This window comes from Hypomesus nipponensis, chromosome 9 (genome assembly GCF_054491055.1).
Source record: "Hypomesus nipponensis isolate SF chromosome 9, ASM5449105v1, whole genome shotgun sequence".
In the NCBI taxonomy this organism is placed as follows: domain Eukaryota; kingdom Metazoa; phylum Chordata; class Actinopteri; order Osmeriformes; family Osmeridae; genus Hypomesus; species Hypomesus nipponensis.
The window spans coordinates 22,107,391-22,129,487 of record NC_140369.1 but is presented as its reverse complement, the minus strand read 5'-3'; the positions used below and the strand labels follow the sequence as shown (position 1 = coordinate 22,129,487).

The window sequence follows — 22,097 nt, the reverse complement described above, 5'->3', positions numbered from 1 at the left end:
CCGCATCATGTCTGAAGTAGCTTGGTTGACAAGTCAAGTGAATCGAATGGGATGTGAGATGAGCAGTTACGTGACTGACTGACAGTAAATTCAGAAAAGTAACATTTTCACATTTAACAATAGGTTAAAAGAAATATTGAAGTCACTCATTGTGGTAATTACATGTCAAACATCTCAAAATTGTAAGCGGAGGTTTTGACTGCGTGACTGCGTCTCTGATATTGTTACTTATTTCAGACACTTTGTACAGGTTCATACCAAGGAAAGATGTAATGTTCTTAGCTCATACAATGTAGCCTGCGCAATAATTTAAAACGGTTAACAGTTTTGCTGGAACTACTTGGCTGATTGGCTGCCAATCAGTATCGAGTATAAATTGTAACCCCCTGGGTTATTTTATGTGTGCACAAATATTAATAACCCTTAACATTTACTGTAAAACATATGTTCACCTTTAGTGAGTCATATCCACATTCCTTACAGGTTTTACAAACCGTATTAGCGCCCTTATCGTGTATTCTAAAAATTCTATTATTTACTACTACCAGTAAAATTGTATTATGTGTTTGGTCGATGAATGTGTCAATCAAAGGCAATAGCAAAATTGCACTTAGTAATTGGTTGCCTGTTAATTTTTGGTAGGGCGGAAGTTACGCCCTGGTTGACAGGCACTGTACATAGGTTATGTTTTTGTTATTTTCTCCCTCTTGAGACGCGACCGCTCACGAGAGAAGCAGGACGGTTAGCTCTCGTGGTGCGTCAACTGAAAGAACCAGCAACATAGCTTCGATGCCTATTGTATAAGCTAGCTACACCTAGTTTCGATATTGGTGTACGGCTAGCCTCGATTGGGAGCGGGTAACGGACTGACCTCCGTGGAAGTTGAGTTAACTGTTCATCGGGTACCGTGTTCCTGCCATAGTCCCGCGGTTGTTGTTACTGTGGCTAGTGATTCATTCGGTTTAGCCGAGAGCAGAAGATCGCCTTCAGACGGAGGACAACACTGGACCCGTGTACCATAGCACCTGAGAGGACCGCGCAGGATTGTTGTTCCAGCCTGTTCAATCCACTCGGTGGGGTCAACGCTGGAAGTTTGCAGAGCTTTTGTTCCTCGGAGTGTGGTTTCGCTCCACTTTCTTTCCGCACCGGAGCTATTGTTTCAGGACGCCATTACAACTTTCGGGTGGGTGAGTACACGCTCTTGGGGCGTGTAGCATTAGCCGCTATCGTACAGCGGCTTGGACTACACCGACTCTCCACATCAGGCCTGCACCGTCAGAGACCTTTATTAACACTCGGTACCGAGTAGGGACATTTATTGATAAATAGTATTGCCGGCTTTAGTATTTTGTATATGATGTGTTTGTTTATTGGGGGCCCCTAACTGTGTTTATTACTTTGTAAAAGATGTTAATGTGATAACCTACTGTTTATATTGCTAACATTTGTGGATGGTTATTGTTCATTTGTATTGGATACTAGAACAGTACTAAGATATTTAATCCTCTGGTACTTATTTCCTTTGGGTAATAGTTTTATGACCAACCAAATCATTAAAGGGGTCATCCTTTTCAATTTAATCCTTGTTTCTACGTTTCTATTTAAAGTAAAGCTTGCACCATTCTTCCATAGGTAGGGGAAGTAGCCTGTCACGCACTCTACACTTATTGTAGACCGCGTACATTGTTACACGTTAATTACACTTTCACACTGGGGTTTATTAGCGTAGTCTACTTAGTAGAGTAGAAGTAAATAAACTTGGGCGCTGTTCATAAGCAGTAAAGCGGAACAAGCGTTACATAAAATGGAGGCACTGCTGAGATCTACTGAGTGACTGTGCTATATATAATACAAAAGAACGAAGGAAAAGTGCAAGTTTCTAATATGGCTGACTGTACCTGTCCACTCCCGCTCTCCGAACTCCAAACCTGGTGCAGTGAAACTGAAGTTAATCCAGCTCATGCAGTTATTGTGAGTGGTGTACCAAGTGACACAAGTTTTGCTGATGTGGAAGAAGTACTTGAAACAGTAAAAGTTTTTGGAAGGGTCAGAGTCAGGGCACAAAAGTCTCTTCCTACAGAGGATGTGTTGTTGTGTGAAACTCGCATCAGAGTTGACCCAAGCAGAGCTCCACCTGAAATAATCCCTATTACTGGTGAGTCACCGTGGCAGCTATCTCTGCTAATGGAACATGCAGTCAAACCTGACGAGTTTTCAACCAAGCTACTACAACTGCTAGAAAGGGAGGGGAAGACAATGGCAGACATTGAACCGCTACTCTGGCAACAAAAACAAGTCAAACCAGACGACACATCATCCATTATCCGTGCTGTGGGAGACCTGTTGGAAAGAGCTAGGCCCCCACAAGAAAGTCACGCTTTTCGCCGCTTGCGTGTCTTCTCTGGAGTTAACCCTACACCTGCCGGTGAAGAGACTCTGGACAGCTGGCTGGAGCAGGCACAATTAATGCTGGATGAGTGTGATTGCTCATCCAAGGAAAAGAAAAAGAGGATTGTGGAGAGTTTAAAAGGGCCAGCACTAGAGATTATCCAAGCTATACGCTATAATGATCCAGCAGCAACCCCTCAAGACTACCTCGCTGCCATTGAAAACGTGTTTGGCACCTCCGAGTCTGGTGAAGATCTCTACTTCAAGTTCAGATCCCTGCAGCAGAACCCAAATGAAAGACTCTCGGATTTTGTGAGAAGGCTTGAGAAAGTGCTCACCAAAGCTGTTCAAAAAGGTGGCCTTTCCCATTTCCTGAGAGATCGTGCACGCGTTGAGCAGTTGCTGAGAGGAGCAGTGGAGTCTGACATCATGTTACTGCAGCTACGCCTAAAAGAGAGACTCAACAAACCCCCTTCGTTTATGACTCTGCTCAGTGAGATCCGTGTTGAAGAGGATCAAAAAATGACAAGACAACATACAAGTTCAAGTGTGCGTCATCTGGCTGCTGCAGACATAAAGATGAAGCCATCTGAAATAGACAATCTCAAGCACCAGATTCAAACTCTGCAAAGCCAAGTACAACAGTTAACAGTCAGAGGCGCATCTCCGCAGACCAGAGCTCTCGCCACCTCTGCCGCTCATTCAGATCCTGATGTGCATACCCTCCAAGAGCAAGTCCTTAGCCTGCAACACCAGCTCAGTTGGAGGGATCAGCCATCCAAAGTTCCTCCTGCTCAAGAGAGACCTAAACGAAACTTCTCCCAAACGCCAAACAGTATCAAGGAGCCTGCCAAGATGCCTAAAGACAGCTCAGAGGTGTTCTGTTATCGTTGTGGTGAAGACGGGCACATCGCCACTAACTGTGCCCGCCCTGAAAATTCCTCCAAAGTCATCAGGAAGCTCATCCAGTCCATGCACAAGCTTCAGAACAGCCAAAAAGAGGCCACTGCAGGCACCTCCCACTCCAAAAGACCAGGCGGCCATGTCACCGCAAGTCAAGTTGGTCCTCCTGAGTCCAGCCATATTCCTACTGGCTTAATCGGGCCACCCACAGTTGGCCGCATAATCATTGAAGGCAAGATCTGTGAAGTTTTAATGGACAGTGGCTCTACCGTCTCCATCATATTTGAAGAGTGGTACGCCAAGCATCTGTCTCACCTGCCGTTGCACCCAATCTCCAGTCTTGACCTCTGGGGCCTTGGCCAGAACAGCTATCCCTACAAAGGCTTCATCACTGCTCAAATACAGTTTCCTGACGATAACACCCAGAGTGAGCCCAAGACCGTTTTGGCCCTTGTCTGCCCAGAACCTAATGGCCCAAAGCAGCTACCCATCATTATTGGCACAAATGCCCGGGTTTTTGATAATAAGCCTCAGCCAAAAAGCCACTCCATGAATAACAAAGCCCAATCCATGCGTGTTTTCACTCAGTCTAGTACACCCGCCAAGTCAGTGCTGAACAACAATGACGTTGTGGCTCAAGTGAGATGGGCAGGGCCTGGTCCTCTGACTATTCCGCCAGGTGGTGAACTCTCAGCTGTCTGTAAAGTGTCAAATTCAGAGCCACTGGAAGACAGCATCCTCATGATTGAGACTCCTTCTACAGGCGCACTCCCTACTGGAGTCCTGATGCCCCCTTGTGTTCTCCTTTCCTCTGAAATGGACCAGAACAAATTTATTTTGTTTCTAAAAAATGAGTCTGTCAAGGCCAAGTCGATTCCCAAAGGCACGGTTCTCGCTCAGGTCCACAAAGCAGACATTGTCACACAAGTTCAGCCAAGTCAAGTGCCCAGTTCAAGACTTAATCCAACACTTTTCAGTTTTGGTAATTCTAGCTAGCACAAGGGGTGGAGCATCGCATCAGACTAAAAGACGAAAGACCTTACAGGGAGAGAGTAAGACGGCTGGCTCCAGCGGATATAAACGATGTCAGTCGACACCTGCAAGAACTGTTGGCAGCTGGTATAATTAAAGAATATCGCTCTCCCTACGCCTCGCCTATTGTCGTGGCGAGAAAGAAGAACGGCAAGATAAGAATGTGCATTGACTATCGCACACTAAACGCCAGAACCATACCAGACCAATACACGGTCCCCAGAATCGACGATGCTTTAACCAGTCTCACAGGAAGTCGCTGGTTCTCTGTGCTTGATCTTCGCAGTGGTTATTACCAACTTGCCATGGCAGAAGAAGATAAAGAGAAGACGGCATTCATCTGTCCTCTGGGGTTCTACCAGTTCGAGCGAATGCCCCAAGGCATCACAGGAGCCCCTGCCACGTTCCAGAGATTAATGGAGAAGGCTGTGGGAGATATGAACCTGCTTCAGTGTCTCGTGTATCTGGACGATCTCATTGTCTTTGGCCGCACTTTAGAAGAGCATGAAGAGCGCCTTATAAAAGTCCTTGACCGTCTTGCAGAGCAAGGTTTGAAACTCTCCATTGATAAGTGTCAGTTTTGCCAGCCTCAAGTCAAGTATGTCGGTCATATCGTCTCAGCAGCAGGTATTGCCACAGACCCGGACAAGATTAAGGCTGTAGCTCAGTGGAATGCTCCCTCCGACCTCAAGTCACTCCAGTCCTTCCTTGGTTTCTGTGGCTATTATAGGAAGTTCATTGCCAACTACTCAGCAATTGTCCGTCCTCTCACAGACCTGAGTAAGGGGTACCCGCCAACTCAAAAGAAAAGAAAGACTTCTAAAAATATTGAAACCACCTACTTTCGTCCATCGGTGCAGTTTGGAGAACGATGGACCCTTGAGTGCTCAGAGGCATTCGATAAGATAGTTAAGTGCCTCACACATGCGCCAGTCCTGGCCTTCGCTGACACCACCAAGCCGTATGTCCTCCACGTCGATGCCAGTCTGGACGGACTAGGGGCAGTCCTTAACCAAGAACACTCTAATGGCCTGCGCCCTGTGGCATTCGCCAGTCGTAAGTTGAGCCAGCCTGAGAAGAACTAACCAGTTCACCTGCTAGAATTTCTGGCCTTGAAGTGGGCAGTCGTCGACAAGTTTCACGATTACCTTTACGGGGCTCGCTTTACAGTGAGGACCGACAATAATCCCCTCACTTATGTATTCACCACTGCTAAGTTAAACGCAACAGGTCACCGATGGTTAGCAGCCCTTACCATTTATGACTTCGACATTCAGTACAAGCCAGGCATAGAGAACGTGGATGCCGACTGGTTGTCCAGAAATGCCATTGATGACGATGGATGGAGATGCATCTCAACCTCTGGTGTCAAAGCACTATGCCATCCTGTCTGTGCCTCTCAGGCTTCAGATTCTTCCAGTCGGCTCATTGACCAACTGGGGCCCTCTCCAAGTGCAGTTCCTGATGTTTTTGCCTGTTTCTCTCATCTGCAGCTGACCCCTCTCGAAAGGCTTAGCCAAGGTGACCTAAGCAAAGCTCAAGTCCGTGACGCTGTGATCTCTGTCGCCAAGAAAGCAGTGGCAGTTGGTTCCTGGCCCCAGCAAACTAACAGTCACCCAGATCTGGTGCTCCTTCAAAGAGAAAGTACCAAGCTCCTCATCAAAGATGGCGTGTTGCACCGAAGGATTAGCAGACCTGGCGGCCACACAGTTCTCCAACTCGTCCTTCCAAGTCAGTTCAAGCCACAAGTACTGCAAGCCTTGCATGACGAGTCTGGGCATCTCGGGGTCGAACGCACAGTGGATCTCCTGAAGGACCGGTTCTACTGGCCCAAGATGGTCCCCGACATCACAGACTACATCAAGAACTGTATTGCCCGTAAGACTCTTCCTCACCGAGCAGCACCGCTGAACCAAATAACAAGTACAGGCCCACTCGACTTAGTCTGTATAGACTTTTTGTCCATTGAGCCAGACTCTAAAGGTGTGGCCAACGTCCTTGTGGTCACAGACCATTTTACCCGATACGCACAGGCTTATGCAACTAAAGACCAAAGAGCCGCTACTGTAGCCAAGGTCCTTGTGGAAAAGTTTTTCGTGCACTACGGCCTGCCAGCAAGAATTCACTCTGATCAGGGGCGTGAAAGCCGTCTAATCAAGGAACTCCTACATTTGCTTGGCATAAAGAAATCAAGGACGACTCCCTATCACCCCCAAGGTGACCCACAGCCAGAGCGTTTCAACCGCACACTCTTGTCTATGCTGGGAACGCTTAACCCCTCTGAAAAGCCGAAGTGGAGTCAATACATCAGCCTGCTGGTGCACGCCTACAACTGTACGCGCAACGACGCAACCGGCTACTCACCATACCGCTTAATGTTCGGCCGTGAAGCTCGTTTGCCCGTTGACCTCTGCTTCGGAACGTCTCCAGACGGTCAAGATAACAAGACTTACCTGCAGTATGTTGACAATCTCAAAGCCGAGTTGCAGCAAGCTTACCAGTTGGCGCAAGAGGTTGCAGACAAAGGACACCAACGAAACAAAAGACTCTACGACACAAGAGTGAGAAACCAAGCCCTGGAACCAGGAGACCGCGTCCTTATCAGAGCTACAGGTGTGCCGGGGAAGAACAAGTTGGGAGACAAGTGGTTGTCAAGTCCCTATGTGGTGGTCGAAAACTGTCCAACCTGCCAGTGTACAGAGTAAAGCCGGAAAAGGGTCGAGTCTTTGTCAAGACTCTCCACAGAGACCGCCTTCTGCCCATAGGTCAGCTGGTTCGGTTCCCTGCAAGTCCAGATAAGCAAGAGACTCCTCAGAGACCTGCAACTAGGTCTTCTCAAGAAAAGATGAAGACGAATCAACAAGATAGTCTAGAAACGGACCCAGAAGAAGAAACTGGAGAAATATCAGAGCCAGAGGACGATGATGTGTGGTATCTATCCGCTGCTCAAAGAGAGTCCATCTCTCAGGCCCTTGACCTTCTCGCAGATCATTTCGGTCAAAACTTGCCGCCTCAGTGTGAAGACCCGAGCCTACCTTCACAAGTTTGTCCTGCCGAGCCAGTACGTGTTCTCAGTCCTTCAGAATTTGAAAGGGACCCAGATGTTTTGCTGCAACTGCCTGAAGACCCTGTGGTGGACACAGGTGTGGAAGAGGGTGAGCTCCCCTCTGCTAGTCAGTCTGAAAGTAGTGCAGGGCCTGTCAGTGAACGCCAGTCCCGACGAGAGATTAAGCCTGTCATTCGTCTAAGCTATGACAAGCCGGGGCATTCCACTGACGAGCCAATTGTGATGGTCCACCGTGGTTTGAGGATAACCATCTGCAGAGACTGACCTGCCTGCTGCCATAGCGTGCCTCATCTAGCTTGGACAGATAGGACTATATGGGTGGGAATAACACTAACATTTAGCTGTTATGGGTAAATGTAATCTTTTCTCAGACTTAGATTTAGTCCGATGAGGTCATCTGGAATTTTTAGAAGGGGGAGGATGTAACCCCCTGGGTTATTTTATGTGTGCACAAATATTAATAACCCTTAACATTTACTGTAAAACATATGTTCACCTTTAGTGAGTCATATCCACATTCCTTACAGGTTTTACAATCCGTATTAGCGCCCTTATCGTGTATTCTAAAAATTCTATTATTTACTACTACCAGTAAAATTGTATTATGTGTTTGGTCGATGAATGTGTCAATCAAAGGCAATAGCAAAATTGCACTTAGTAATTGGTTGCCTGTTAATTTTTGGTAGGGCGGAAGTTACGCCCTGGTTGACAGGCACTGTACATAGGTTATGTTTTTGTTATTTTCTCCCTCTTGAGACGCGACCGCTCACGAGAGAAGCTGGACGGTTAGCTCTCGTGGTGCGTCAACTGAAAGAACCAGCAACATAGCTTCGATGCCTATTGTATAAGCTAGCTACACCTAGTTTCGATATTGGTGTACGGCTAGCCTCGATTGGGAGCGGGTAACGGACTGACCTCCGTGGAAGGTGAGTACACGCTCTTGGGGCGTGTAGCATTAGCCGCTATCGTACAGCGGCTTGGACTACACCGACTCTTCACATCAGGCCTGCACCGTCAGAGACCTTTATTAACACTCGGTACCGAGTAGGGACATTTATTGATAAATAGTATTGCCGGCTTTAGTATTTTGTATATGATGTGTTTGTTTATTGGGGGCCCCTAACTGTGTTTATTACTTTGTAAAAGATGTTAATGTGATAACCTACTGTTTACATTGCTAACATTTGTGGATGGTTATTGTTCATTTGTATTGGATACTAGAACAGTACTAAGATATTTAATCCTCTGGTACTTATTTCCTTTGGGTAATAGTTTTATGACCAACCAAATCATTAAAGGGGTCATCCTTTTCAATTTAATCCTTGTTTCTACGTTTCTATTTAAAGTAAAGCTTGCACCATTCTTCCATAGGTAGGGGAAGTAGCCTGTCACGCACTCTACACTTATTGTAGACCGCGTACATTGTTACACGTTAATTACACTTTCACACTGGGGTTTATTAGCGTAGTCTACTTAGTAGAGTAGAAGTAAATAAACTTGGGCGCTGTTCATAAGCAGTAAAGCGGAACAAGCGTTACAAAATTATAACATAAATTATGTTATTTTGTTTAGTAGTTTGTTTAGAATCGTGATCTCTATTTCATTCTTAATGTATCCATAATCGTGCAGCTCTAGGGTCTTTTATCCAAAGCGACTTCCAAGAGAGAGCTTTACAAAAGAGCATAGGTCACTGATCATAACAACGAGATAGTCCCAAACATTGCAAGTAGCCAAAACATGAAGCATACATTGTGAAAAAGCTAAACAAGTGCCAAAAGGGAAGACCCATAAGAGCATGCAGTTATACAAGTTACAAATTAAAACAACATGAACCACAAAAGTGCAGGACTGTACCTGTAGAAGAACAATCAACAGTAAAATATTTCACAGCGAGTACAAGACTTAGCTTTGTTATATCGAACCTAAAAGAGCAACGAGTCACTTAATAAGAGTCATTGTGATCCTGGAGGATACTAACTAACAAGTCCAGCCAAGCATTCTTAAGTGCCGTTGTACTCCCGGAACAAGTGCGTCTTGAGCCTTTTCTTGAAGGTGGGGAGACAGTCAGTGTCCCTGATGGAGGTGGGGAGCTGGTTCCACCATTGGGGGGCCAGGCAGGAGAAGAGCTTGTGTAGGGACCGGGTATTCTTGAGCGGTGGGACCACCAGGCGGTTGTCTGAAGAAGACCGTAGGTGACGGGTGGGGGTGTAAGGTTGCAGGAGAGACTTGATGTAGTTGGGTGCAGTCCCGTTCACTGCTCGGAAGGTCAGTACCAGGGTCTTGAATCTGATACGGGCGTTGATGGGTAGCCAGTGGAGAGAGATGAGGAGGGGAGTGACATGGGAGCGTCTGGGTAGATTGTAGACCAGGCGGGCCGCTGCGTTCTGAATCCTCTGAAGAGCGCGGGTTGCACATGCTGGGAGACCAGCGAGCAGCGAGTTGCTGTAGTCCAACTTGGAGAGGACCAGTGCTTGGACTAGCAGCTGGGTGGAGTGCTCAGACAGGTATCTCCTGATCTTCCGGATGTTGTAGAGGGTAAATCTACAAGACCGGGAGACTGCGGCGATGTGGGCCTTGAGGGAGAGCTCGTCATCCATGGTAACCCCAAGGTTCCTGGCAGAGGATGAGGGGGTCACCGTCGCAGATCCCAGGGTGATTGACAGATCGTGGGAGATGGAGGGTTTAGCCGGGCTGATGAGAAGTTCAGTTTTGGCGAGGTTCAGCTGGAGGTGGTGCTCGGTCATCCAGGCGGAGATGTCTGCGAGGCAGGCTTCAGTCCTAGCTGAGATCCCCGGATCGGTCGGGGGGAACGACAGGTACAGCTTGCATACCTGCGTAGCAGTGGTAGGAGAAGCCATGGGAGGTGATGATTGGTCCAAGTGAGGTGGTGTACAGAGAGAAGAGGAGGGGTCCAAGGACGGAGCCCTGTGGGACACCGGTGGAGAGCTGGTGAGGGTCAGACAGTTTGCCTCCCCAGGAGACCTGGTAGGATCTTCCCGAGAGGTAGGATGAGATCCACTGGAGTGCAGTGCCAGTGATGCCCATCTCAGAAAGTCTGTAGAGCAGGATCTGGTGGTTAACCGTGTCAAACGCTGCAGAAAGGTCCACTGGATGGTTGAATGTCATCAGGTCACCTGACGCTGTTGACTGGCCATGAACTGTTACATCCTTCACTGGATTACGACGTCCTAGTTTAGTCAGCGTCTGCCCTCTTTGCTCAATCTGGTACCGGTCAACATGTTCCTGTTTTTCTCCTGCCGTCCATTTGTCTGGTGCTTTAAACTTCAAAACAGCAGCAAGAGAAGGGTCTGGCAATGTTTGACAAACATCAGTGTTACCTCTGCAGGGGTCCTCAATGTTACGAACAAGTCTCCTCCAGCCCCTTCTCAGCTGCGTAAACGGCCTTATTAAGGCGGACCCAGAAATCCACAGAGCTTTCTCCTGGTACGGCACTGTACCATAAAAATTGGCAAGCGGCATACATGAATATGTCATCTCACTGAAATGGTGCTTTAGTATGTCCATGATTACTTTTGGGTTCTTATGAGGCTTCACTGTGGGGCTACAGCGAAGTGCAATCTTTACAATGTCTCTAGCTTTGCCCATTCATTTAGTAATTATCTTTTGGTAATGGTCATCCAGTGGTATACCTCTCTTTCTCAGGTAAATGTTCATAAACTCTTCCCAGTCATGGACTGTGTTCATCTGACTCATCGCCTCTAAAAATGGGGGCTCTCTCACATCAGACTGAATAATTAAACTTGACACCAGGAAGGATAAGTGGCGCAGTGCCTGAATACGACTGACCTGCACCTGTCCTTTCATTTTGTGTACCACTGCTCTTCTTCTCCTTACCCACCCCCTTCAGCTGAGCTGACATCATATAGTCTGTCCTACCTGCTGAGCGATATGTGTAATGACATTGTTCAAGGCTGGGTCATTTAAATCTGAAATAACTGTAGCGGGAAGGGCCAAAGCTGCACCACCTAGGGCCTGTGTGGGAGAGACAGGACCAGGTAACCGGGTAGCACAAAAAGCAGGTGAGATAACATTATGAGCACTTCTAGCTGGGGTGGACAGTCTTTGATCTAAATATCTTCCCCTTCTGTGCCCAAAATCAGACACAATCATCTGTAGGAACACATTCCTCTTCCCTCATAACAAAAGTAATTTTAGCATATACCAACCCACTTCAGTTGAGTGAAAGCATTTTTTTAAGCCAGACTGAAAGTAAACCTGACAAAAAAACATTTGTATTTTTAAGGTGACAGTCTCTTTTACTCTAACAAAGTTTTACTGTGATGATAAATCATCTGAAGTGAAGAGGATCTGGGTAACAGCACCATTGTAGCCCGCCTTATCTGACTGACACTTCCAGGCTATGCAACTTGCGTTGTGAATGACCATACAGACAACTTCTCTGGATGTGTGGCATACCTGCAAACTCTGAAGGGCTGAAAAAGGTGACACATTTTATACAGCCTAGCCCAGCCCCGATTATTCCTCCCCTTCAATAATGCCAATTGGTATTGTATGATATATCGTTGGAAGGCCTGATTAGTCACCTTTACAACGAGGTACAACTTGTAAAGATTGTGCATTCGTGGAATGAACAACACAGCTAACCGTGTGGGTAGTGGCCCAAAGAAATGTGCCAATCCCCTTCACATGGGTCTTGACCTCGATCTTTAGCCAGGCCCAGGTCCATTTGCACCTCAGCCCTGACTCATGCTGTGCTATATAAATTGAATCCTTCTCTTTAAACTTGCTCATTCTGGAAAACAATTGTCAATATTTTACATGCTGGACCAGGGCTACTTTTTCATGATCATAAACATTTGTTAAGGCTAACTCTGACTGCATTAAATCAACGACAAATGATCCGCCAGAGCAGGTGTTTCAATCACTCATTAAACCACCAATTGATCTTGTTTCATTACGTGTACGTTTTCATTGAGCTCATATCTTATGACAATATATAGATCAAAAATCAGATAACAATACTAATGCAGTGGAGGAGATAGCCTTGCCAAAATGATTCACATTAAACTAGCTAACTATCATTATAGGTAGGCTACTGCAACACATTTCGCTGATCTTACATTAGCTGACGAGCCAACAAGCTGACTACTGTAGACTTTTCAAAGAAGATGCTGCAGTTCACTTGATTGTGATTGGCCAAATGATTCGCCTGACGTGTCACTAAAGATGCTTTATTGTGAAGACGACCGCAGTAGGTTTTTGAAACTCCCGTTTATGGGAAATTGAAATCAAAATGTGTGTCCAATGTTCTGAAGTTGCCAGATCATGTATGAAACGCGACGTGACCATAAACGTGATCTGATTGTGTGCTGTTGTATTTGAATGAAAGGCAATTTGATTTGCTGACGCCTGCCTCTCATGATCCCAACTCCGTAGAATGGATGGTCGTATACACAAGTCAACGTGCCAAATCCCAGGGGCCGCCATAACTCTACACAAAAGCACTTCATTTCCGCCGGAAGTGGTTTGCACAGTGTCTGCTGGTGTAAACCAAGCCCCCACCCCTCGGCTTGATGCAACGGCCCCGGTGGATGTAGGTGGTATTGCATTACGGTTAGGTTTCCGACTCTTCCGGTCGTTTTTATTCTATTAATTCCAGTCAACATTTATAAAACTATCTCCCCCAATAATTTTTGTTCAATTCTAAAACCTGGCTCATACTACTAGCTTTTTCATGGAATAATTTTTCCTGATTTTTGCTAAAATTGAAAACAATCCAAAATGGGTAAACTAACAGCCCATTTATTTGCTTACGTCAAGAAAAGTTGCCTGCAAATGTGCCTGCGGATACTAACAGGGCACGAGCACAGAAGTTCACATTGGCCGATAGCCGATTTAGATTGAGCTGAATGAGCCATAGACTTATATTGAATGAGCACAGGGAGAAATGGCTTGAGTTGCCTGCCTTGTTGTAGCAAGTTTAGCAAATAGATTGTTGACATGTCTATCTGGAGCAAAGACGAAGATTAATACTTTAACTGTTAACCACAAAAGGAAATGATATATATTTAAATAATATTAGTCTTGCCTTCAGAAGCTTTTGTTAAACACACCCATTATTCTTTTTTTGATCGTGTCATCAAGCCAGACTGCTTTTGTGGGACAATGTTTCACTCCCACTTACATCTGATGGAAACGTCTTGTAGCCTATGGTTCTATGAACATGCCCCTTTCAAAGGCAAATGTTCAATAAAGCATATTTTAGACACACTTCTCGAGCTTTTATTTATTAGGTTATTAAAACGTCTAGTTAGATCACGTTATATCCATTAATAGACATTTGGTTTTCTAGGTTGAGCATGTAAAACACAGATCGCATTTCGACACTGATGTGAAATTGAAGGCAGTGTGAATTTTGTGGCATTTCGTTTGAATATAAAGTTGACAGTAAGCTATGGTAAGTCTGCATTATGGAAGATTTTGGTTACCAAAATAACTATTAAGCTTTCTTTGCCTGGCGAGAACAACGACGGAGCTGTTCATGTTAACAGTTTATTTCATCCAATACAATGCGTTGTAAATCATACTCATATCACAAAGAAAAAAAGCAACATATGTGATGAGTTTAATCTAGAATAGCCCTATATTTAGCCATATAGCCTAAAAAACAAGTGAAAGGAATACTATACAGTGACAGAATACATTTCCGTTACGTTTGCATCATGTGTCTGATTCTTATCGGACTTCTACCCCATTCTGCCCATAGATTCTGCAACTGCAATGCCCACACGCTCGAAACCATATAAATCTATGCTCGCGACTGGTTGTCGCAAAGTATGACGTGTACAGCTAGTTGCAAGCGTGCACGAGGTCTCGGAGCTAGAGAAAAAAAGAGCCACTGTTTAAAGCTAGACCGGAAGACACGGTTATACTTTGACTGGAGATGGCGTTACTCTCCCCCACCCAAATTCAGTGCAGAACTGGGAGGATAACATGACGACGTGGCCCAGCATAACGTAGCCTATACCAAGATTTGCTCCTACTTCGTGCAATCCATGGCAATAGATGGAAAAGCAATGGACTGCATGCATTGTATTTTTTTTACATATATATATGAATATTTTCTCAGTGATGTGATTGTGTGGGCTGCTTTTGTATTTTACTTTTTAATACCTGTTAGGATTAAACAAGCAATCTTTGTTGTTGAAACCATTTGTTTATTTTCCTCAAAACAATTATTTCATCCAGTGGTATTTATGTACAGTATGAGCTTACTATGAATGATGAACTGTGTTCAAAGATTGTAGCACTGTAAGGAACATAAAAACGTTGTGTTTACTCAAACAGTACCAGCACACTGATATATTGCACAGCATAAAGAGATCATGTAAATTCTCTCTCATCTGTTGGCTCCTGTGGGCATGACTTAAATTAGTTTATTTTGGTTTTAAAATGCTGAGATATTTTCTGCAGAACTATAACCTTCCCTCAACAAAATCAGCAACAATTTTTGGGAGCATGTGGGCAAAGTAGAATGTGCACAGCCTTATGATATGTATATATATATGACAAAGCCTTGGTCGTAGGGTACTTCGATTTCTAGGTGCTCAGTTTTCAAATCAAATGTATTTGTATAGCCCTTTTTACACGCAAGCATGTCACAGAGGGCTTCACATACGCCCATAGAACTGCCCCTCAACCAACCTAAACCCTCAAGGAAGACAAGGAAAAACTCCCAGAAAAACTCCCAAAGGGAGTAAAAATTGAAGAAACCTTGGGAGGAGCAATTCAGAGAGGGATCCCCTCCTCCAGAGACGGTTGGTAAGAGAGAGGAGCAGAACACAAGCTAAACATAGTCATACAATGTCAATGGGTTTTGAAACACCAAAATCCATTGTTCGGCTTTATAGACGTTGGATGGGACCTGGAAACTTGCTGTTGGCCGTCATGGAGACTGGTTTCCAGTTGACGACCTGGTCCAGCGTTGGTAGACCGACGACCAGGCAGGTCCTGACAGCTCAGACCCCCGACACCACAAGGGATGTGTGGGGGAAACAGAGAGGAGAACAGGGATTAGAGAATGCCAGGAGCAGCTAACAGTTACAGTCGTAATAGAATGAGATCCCCACCGGTCAAGTGTGGACTAGTGCAGCAATTTAACAAAGCTAAGAGGGTATTTGATGCAGCCCCACACACCAAGACAGCGACAGCCCCCCTTGGTTGGAACATGAAATCTGTTCCAGGGGAAACAACTCTAAAATAGGTTTTATTTATACGAATAAGGATGAAAACAACCAGTCCCCCGTTGTCTCCAACTAGTAAACTATAACAATAACAATATACAGCAACGGAACTATTACAGTAATGATATACAATAACAGGTTTACTTTATTTGTAACATCTAAATGGGCAGTGTGAACATAAACTAAAATTACAATTTAAAAGTTACATGTGATACACACATAGGCAAATGCACACCCCAGGTTTACATAGAAAGTACACACATACTTACTTCATCATGGAATTGACTAAACAAGAAAGTTTTTTATCTAGTTTTAAATGTCAAAACAGTATCAGCCTCTTTAATTGAGACAGGTAATTTGTTCCAGAGAAGAGGTGCTCTATATGAGAACGCACTACCTCCAGCAGTTTTTTTCTTAATTTGGGGTATTACCAGATAGCCGGCATCTTGAGATCTTAGAGTCCTTGCGGGGCAATAGGGTGCAAGGAGACCGGAGAGGTACAGTGGTGCCAATCCATGTAGAGATTTGTAAGTTAGTAGTAAAACTTTGAAATCAGCTCTGGCTTGGATAGGGAGCCAGTGTAAAGAGATAAGAGTGAGGTTATATGATCAAACTTTCTTGTTTGTGTCAATAGTGTAGCAGCAGCATTTTGTACCAGCTGTACATTTTTCAAGTAGGTAATTGGGAGGCCAGAGAACAACACATTGCAGTAGTCCAATCGGGACGTAACAAAAGCATGTATTCGTTTTTCAGCATCATCCTTTGAGAGGAATTTTCGTATTTTGGCAATATTATGTAGATGGAAAAATGCAGTTCTGGTGATTTGTTTAATATGGTACTCAAACAAAAGATCTGGTTCCAATGTGACTCCTAATTTTTTTACCAGCTGGCTTTGAGATACTTTGACGCCATCTAAGTTTAAGGTCAGATTGGATCAATTATTTCTGTATTTTTTTGTGCCAAAAATTTGAACCTCGGTTTTATCCGCATTAAGAATAAGGAAATTTGCTGTCATCCAAGTTCTCAACCCGGAAACACATTTTTCCATAGCATGTGGATATTCTCCAGGCTTTATGGACATGTATAGCTGAGTATCATCTGCATAACAGGGAAAATGTACCCCAGAGCTTCTAATTATGTTTCCTAAAGGCAACATATAGAGTGAAAATAACAGAGGGCCTAGAACTGAACCCTGTGGTACTCCGTATTTTACAGTAGTGCTCCTGGATGAGCAACCATCATAGTGGACATATTGTGATATATCAGATAGATACGATCTAAACCACTGAAGTGAAGTACCAGAAATCCCAACATAGTTCTCCATACGTTCCAGGACAATCTCATGATCCACAGTGTCAAATGCTGCACTTAGGTCTAGAAGAACCAGAACAGAGACAGAGCCCGCGACAGAGGCCAATAATAGATCATTGACTACCTTAGCTAATGCAGTTTCAGTGCTGTGGTGAAGACGAAATCCAGACTGGAGAGGTTCATAAAGCTGATTTGAGGAGAGGTGCTCAGTGAGCTGTTGTGCCACAGCTTTTTCTAAAATTTTGGAGAGAAATTGCAAATTTGAAATTGGCCTGTAGTTGCTAAGACAACCTGGATCCAGGTTTGGTTTTTTAAGAAGGGGCTTAATAATAGCTTGTTTGAAATCGTCAGGGACTTGTCCAGTTACAATAGATTCATTAATAATACTAAGCATGGGTGGTCCAATAATAGGGAGAAGTTCCCTACAAAGTTTGGCAGGGAGGGGATCAAGAAGGCAGCTGATGGGTTTCGAGTAATCTACCAGCCCAAGTTTTGTTCCAGATCACCAACTTGGAGTGCTGAAACCCTGTGCAGGGCATCCCAATTTGCACCTGCATGTAGTAGCCTTTTGGACTTTGTGGTGCTTTCTCGAGTGTTTGCAACCAACTACCGCACACGTTGTCCCCGAACCACTTTTCTTCATGTTGTAAATGTAATATCCTCTTTGTCACTGCGATATCAGTGCTTTGTCGGCACAACAGAGCTAGCTAGACGCTAGCTAGACAAAACAGACGCAGACCGCCAGAACGGACGTGGATTGCATCGAGGGGAGTTTAGGATGTAGAGCAGAAATGGCTCAAAAACTTGTGAATTTGTACCTAAAAGTTGTTTAACTTTTTTTTTGCTTAGATTTTTAGAAAGTTACCGAGAACTAGACACTGTACAATGTAAAAAACAAACATTATTGTAACTGAAAAATACGTCTGAGAAGATTTGCGAGGTGTCTGAGCCACCTATCATTCACTTTGAATGGGCATCCATCAACCTTGACTGATCAATGCATTCAAACGCATATAGTGTGTACACAATAAACACACTATACCATTTTCTACCAATCTGTCAATCTGACAACCTACATTGTATTGCAGTTGATCTTTCTGCTCAGGCTATAATAAAATGTCATGAATTGATAATAAGTTATTGCAATAGTTAGTTGGTCTAATAATAAATAAGTGATTGTGAATAAATTCATTGCAAATACATACATAATAGTAAATTTTCAAAAAGTTTTATGTTAATAAATACAGTTATTGTGTATTTATTTATTACACTGAAAACAACATAATATATAATAAATACATTGTCTATAAATATCTGGGGAAACTTTCCCCTCTTAAATCCAGGGTTCAAATTATATTACATTTAGTCATTTAGCAGACATTCTCCAGAGCGACTCACACCTGGGACACACTGGCTGCCAAGCTCCTGGACGCGCCGCGCAGCGCCACGATCGGCTACGACTGAGCAAAAGCTGTTCACACCAGATGCGAATTTCTCCGTAGGCTACATTTAGTCAACGTGTTATCCCAACAGCATCCCAACATTAATCCTTCTCTACGTTGTCCTTGTAAATTTGGCGCTCGCGTCATACAACTCCCTGGCATTTCAACTTCGAGAATGAATTTGATGTTGACCATCTCCTTGAATTTCTCGCTGATTTTAGAAATTGACATGGGGGTTCTCTCTCGGTAGGCTATGTCTGCACGTGTGTGTGTTGTGTGCAATGCGTGACAACTCGTTTCTCTCAAACAAAATAACTATGTGCATGCTAGCTCAACAGATCAATCTGTTTATTTTCATTTGTTTTCATCAGGGTAACCTTATGTAAAGGCCGTTCGTTAGCAACATTTTGTGTAAGTACGTCAGCCTCCAAAGCAGGGGTGGTTCTACACGGGGGCCTGCAGGGGCCAGTGCCCCTGTAAAAATGTCCCTGGCCCCCCCTGTGGCCCCCATGAGCTGACTGAATAATTTATTTTAATTGTTTTCTTTACACGTTTTTCTTCTTCTAGTAGTCATCATGAAACGGGGAAGGGACATTTCAGCCTTTTTTGCCCCAGTAAATAAAAAAGTTAGAGAAACATCAAGGTATTGAGAGAGCTGAGGAGCTGGAAGAGGGAGAAATATCATTTGTTTCCGTTTTTTTATGTACCCCTCTGATTAAACACTGCCCCCCCCCCCCCCCCAGTAAAATTTGTCTAGAACTGCCACTGCTCCAAAGTAATATAAAAAAAATCTTTATAAAGTCTACAACTTTACAAATGTTCACCGTAGTCTACAATTAATGTAGTAAAGTCTTAATAACATGTTTCATGTTTTATTCAAATATATCAACTAATATGGTGTATTTCATCATACTGTAGCTGTAGTGCTTCGCAGTCCCATTTTATAACATGGGCGCCGAACGAAAAAAGGCGGCGGTTCCAGGCGCGTCGCAGCAGATCGCAGCCAGTGTGTACCAGGCGTTACCAAGGGGCATTCCCCCGAGGCAATTGGGTGAAGTGCTTTGCCAACGGACACAACGTCATTTGGCACGGCCGGGACTCAAACTGGCAACCTTCTGATTAACCCCCCTCCCCCCCTGGGGCTCAAGATATCCAGTTACCCATACTTGACTCGGCACAGGTCTTAGACGGTCCAACTCACCATGCAAAACGGATGCAAAACGGTCTCGAGTGGCAACGAATCCGCACAAAAAGCACACAATATTCACCGCTTTCCACACCCCACATGCTCCCGTAACTCCTATTTGCCTCGACACTTCCCTTCGAGAAAGGCTCTAGGTCTGCAGTTACGCTTGTCTCGCTCTCCCCGTTCGCGACAACCCATTTTTGGACGCACTATCTACGTAACTGTTTCGCGGGGCGGGGTTGATAAAGTCTACTGATACTCGGCACAAGTGTAGAGATGAGGACAAAGGTTCAATCGTCTATGGTGTAGACTTGTTGTGTAGTCAAAGTCAGGTAGTTTGGTGCTACGAAACGAAATAGGTGTTAAGCTCGCATAATCTTTGTGTGCTTTATCTAGGTTATTTATCTCCCAGTAAGTTTTTTGTCATTTGGAGCTTGTCAAAAGCAAGCTAGACTGAAAGGAAATACTCCGAAAATGCCTCCTATTGACAAGGATACCGGACGGAACGATCTTAAAACCAGAATACAGCAACTAATTGATTCAAATCATGTGCTTGTATTCAGTAAAAGCTTCTGCCCGTATTGTGTCAAGGTAAGAAGTCAAAGATACTGTAGTGCTAGCTAGATTTGGCGTAACCGGCACTTTCTCCCGCGAATGTTGACTCAGCTGTGTTGTCACTGTAGTAGGCTACCCTTGGATCGGAAGCTACTGTTACTAACGTAATTGGTTAGGTAGTTAGTCTAACGTAGCTATATATATCAAGGTATCATATGGCATACCAGGTTTCCTATGATGTTGTGTCTAGCATCTGCGCCAGCCATTTTATTTGTATTTTACTTGTAGCCGTAAACTGCAGTTGATGTGGTGGCTGCCCACTGTAGCTAGCTTGCTAACTTGATTTAAGGTAGTAGCTAACAAGGTCGCTAGCTACAAATATAAATGTTTAAAATATTTTGTACTAAATGACCTAATAATAGCCTCAAAGCTGTGTCGAACAAATGCTGGCAACTATCCTTCGTGTGATTATTTAAACCCAAGTTGCCTAGCTAACTAGTTTAAGTTTACATTAACCTGGCAAAACCTGGCTGATCGATACGAACGTTAGCTTCGTTTGCTTAACATGTTGGGTCAAATGTTCGGTTTTATCAAACAATTTCCACGTTGAGAACAAACATCTAACGTTTAGTGCTTTGCATTCCAGGTAAAAGATCTTTTCAAAGAGCTGAACGTGAAGTGCAATGTGGTGGAGTTGGATCTCATTGGTAAGGGGCTAACCTAAAACAGTTCAATGATAGATGTCAGCAACCGGTGGATGAGTCAGCAAATACAACTTTGTAATTGTGTTGGGCAGGCTTGGGAAGTTGCTACTCATACCCACTACGTTGTGCAAGGTAGTTGAAATGTTTGTTTTGTAAGATTTATGTTGTAATGCAACTTGGTCAACATGCAATGTGTAAATTTGTGTTGTTACGGTACAAAACATTAAGTTGTCGGTCGACTACCAATACCAGTGAAATTTCACACTCCTCAATACCACTTTTTATACCAAAGAAAAAAACTAAAATAGCTTACCGAATAACTAATTTGTTGACAGTAACAGTCACCTACAATGGCCGGGTTTCCCAGATTCGTTAAGAAGCTCTTAACGCCAAGAGCTTCTTAGGAGCGTTCTAGAGCGCTCTTTGAACGTTCCTAAGAACATCTTTTTGTTAAGCTCTTATTAACGAATCTGGTAAACCCGGCCAATATCCAAGACTGTAGCGTACTTGACAACATGACAACAACAGAACATTGATAAAATCACAGTGCATGTAGGCCTGAAGGCAATACATGTAGACTGAGTTTAGGCATTAAAGGTCCCATGACATGCTGTTTTTGGATGCTTTCATATAAGCCTCAGTGGTCACCTAATACCGTATCTGAAGTCTCTCCCGAAATTCAGCCTTGGTGCATAATTACAGCCACTACGAGCAGTCCCACAATGAGCTTTCCACAGGACGTGCCGTTTCTGTGTTTGTAGCTTTAAATGCTGATGAGGAGGAGAGAGGCGGCACCATGCGCTAATGTTAAGTGGATGTATCGCAATGCCTCGTAGCCCCGTTGCTGTAAGGTGCCTTGAATTTGCCCATTTTCATCTGATCACCTTGGTTTGCAGAGATGCACAGTCATAGTAATTTCAATGAAGGGAAAGGCAGATATCGCGCGCTATAACACCAACAGCAGAATGGTTATCCAAATAACTAAGAAGTGTACAACACTCGTGTTAAGGCCGATTTATACTTCTCCGACTCCGTTACGGACAGACGCACGCACGGAGTCGGACAGATTGGTTGAATTTATACTACTCTTTGGCTCTGCGTGGTGAAAACAATTCACCGCCAGAACAGTAGACAGCGCTGCACTGCGATGCTAGCTAGGTTATCGAAAATTTGGAGCAAATTTACAAAAGAGCCGTTTCATCAATAAAATAAGCACATTTTCAGCAACTACACTGCCCATTTCTCGTCACATTTTAATTCAGATAATGATTTACATGTACTGTT

The 22,097-nt window shown here is 44.2% G+C and overlaps 2 protein-coding genes and 1 long non-coding RNA gene across 5 annotated transcripts in view; 2 read left to right on the top strand and 1 right to left on the bottom strand.

Annotated features, from left to right (window-relative positions):
- The first annotated feature begins 575 nt into the window (after nt 1-575).
- On the top strand, nt 576-4,296 carry LOC146273480 (paraneoplastic antigen Ma3 homolog). Its single transcript, XM_084706372.1, has one exon. The coding sequence runs from the start codon at nt 1,885-1,887 to the stop codon at nt 4,285-4,287; it is 2,403 nt and encodes an 800-aa protein (XP_084562498.1). The 5' UTR covers nt 576-1,884; the 3' UTR covers nt 4,288-4,296.
- A 10,272-nt stretch (nt 4,297-14,568) lies between these two features.
- Nucleotides 14,569-21,277, bottom strand: LOC146273479 (uncharacterized). The gene is made up of 2 exons (XR_014766430.1): nt 21,127-21,277; nt 14,569-17,160 (listed from the first exon to the last, which is right to left on the bottom strand). It is a non-coding gene; the product is annotated as an uncharacterized LOC146273479 (long non-coding RNA).
- The window catches only part of txnrd3 (thioredoxin reductase 3), a 46,912-nt gene continuing 44,550 nt past the window's right edge, over nt 19,736-22,097 (top strand). Inside the window, exons 1-2 of one of the 3 annotated variants that reach the window (XM_084704016.1) lie at nt 19,736-20,145; nt 20,756-20,816. In XM_084704016.1, coding sequence (XP_084560142.1) covers nt 20,029-20,145; nt 20,756-20,816 — 178 coding nt within the window. In that variant the 5' untranslated portion in view covers nt 19,736-20,028. Of the gene's footprint in view, nt 20,146-20,238; nt 20,318-20,401; nt 20,459-20,755; nt 20,817-22,097 lie in introns of those variants that run through there. The other 2 variants (XM_084704018.1, XM_084704019.1) reach the window with 2 other exon arrangements.

Bases quoted from the DNA above. Each gene is read 5' to 3' on its own strand.
- LOC146273480 (XM_084706372.1), top strand. From the start codon at position 1,885: ATGGCTGACTGTACCTGTCCACTCCCGCTCTCCGAACTCCAAACCTGG.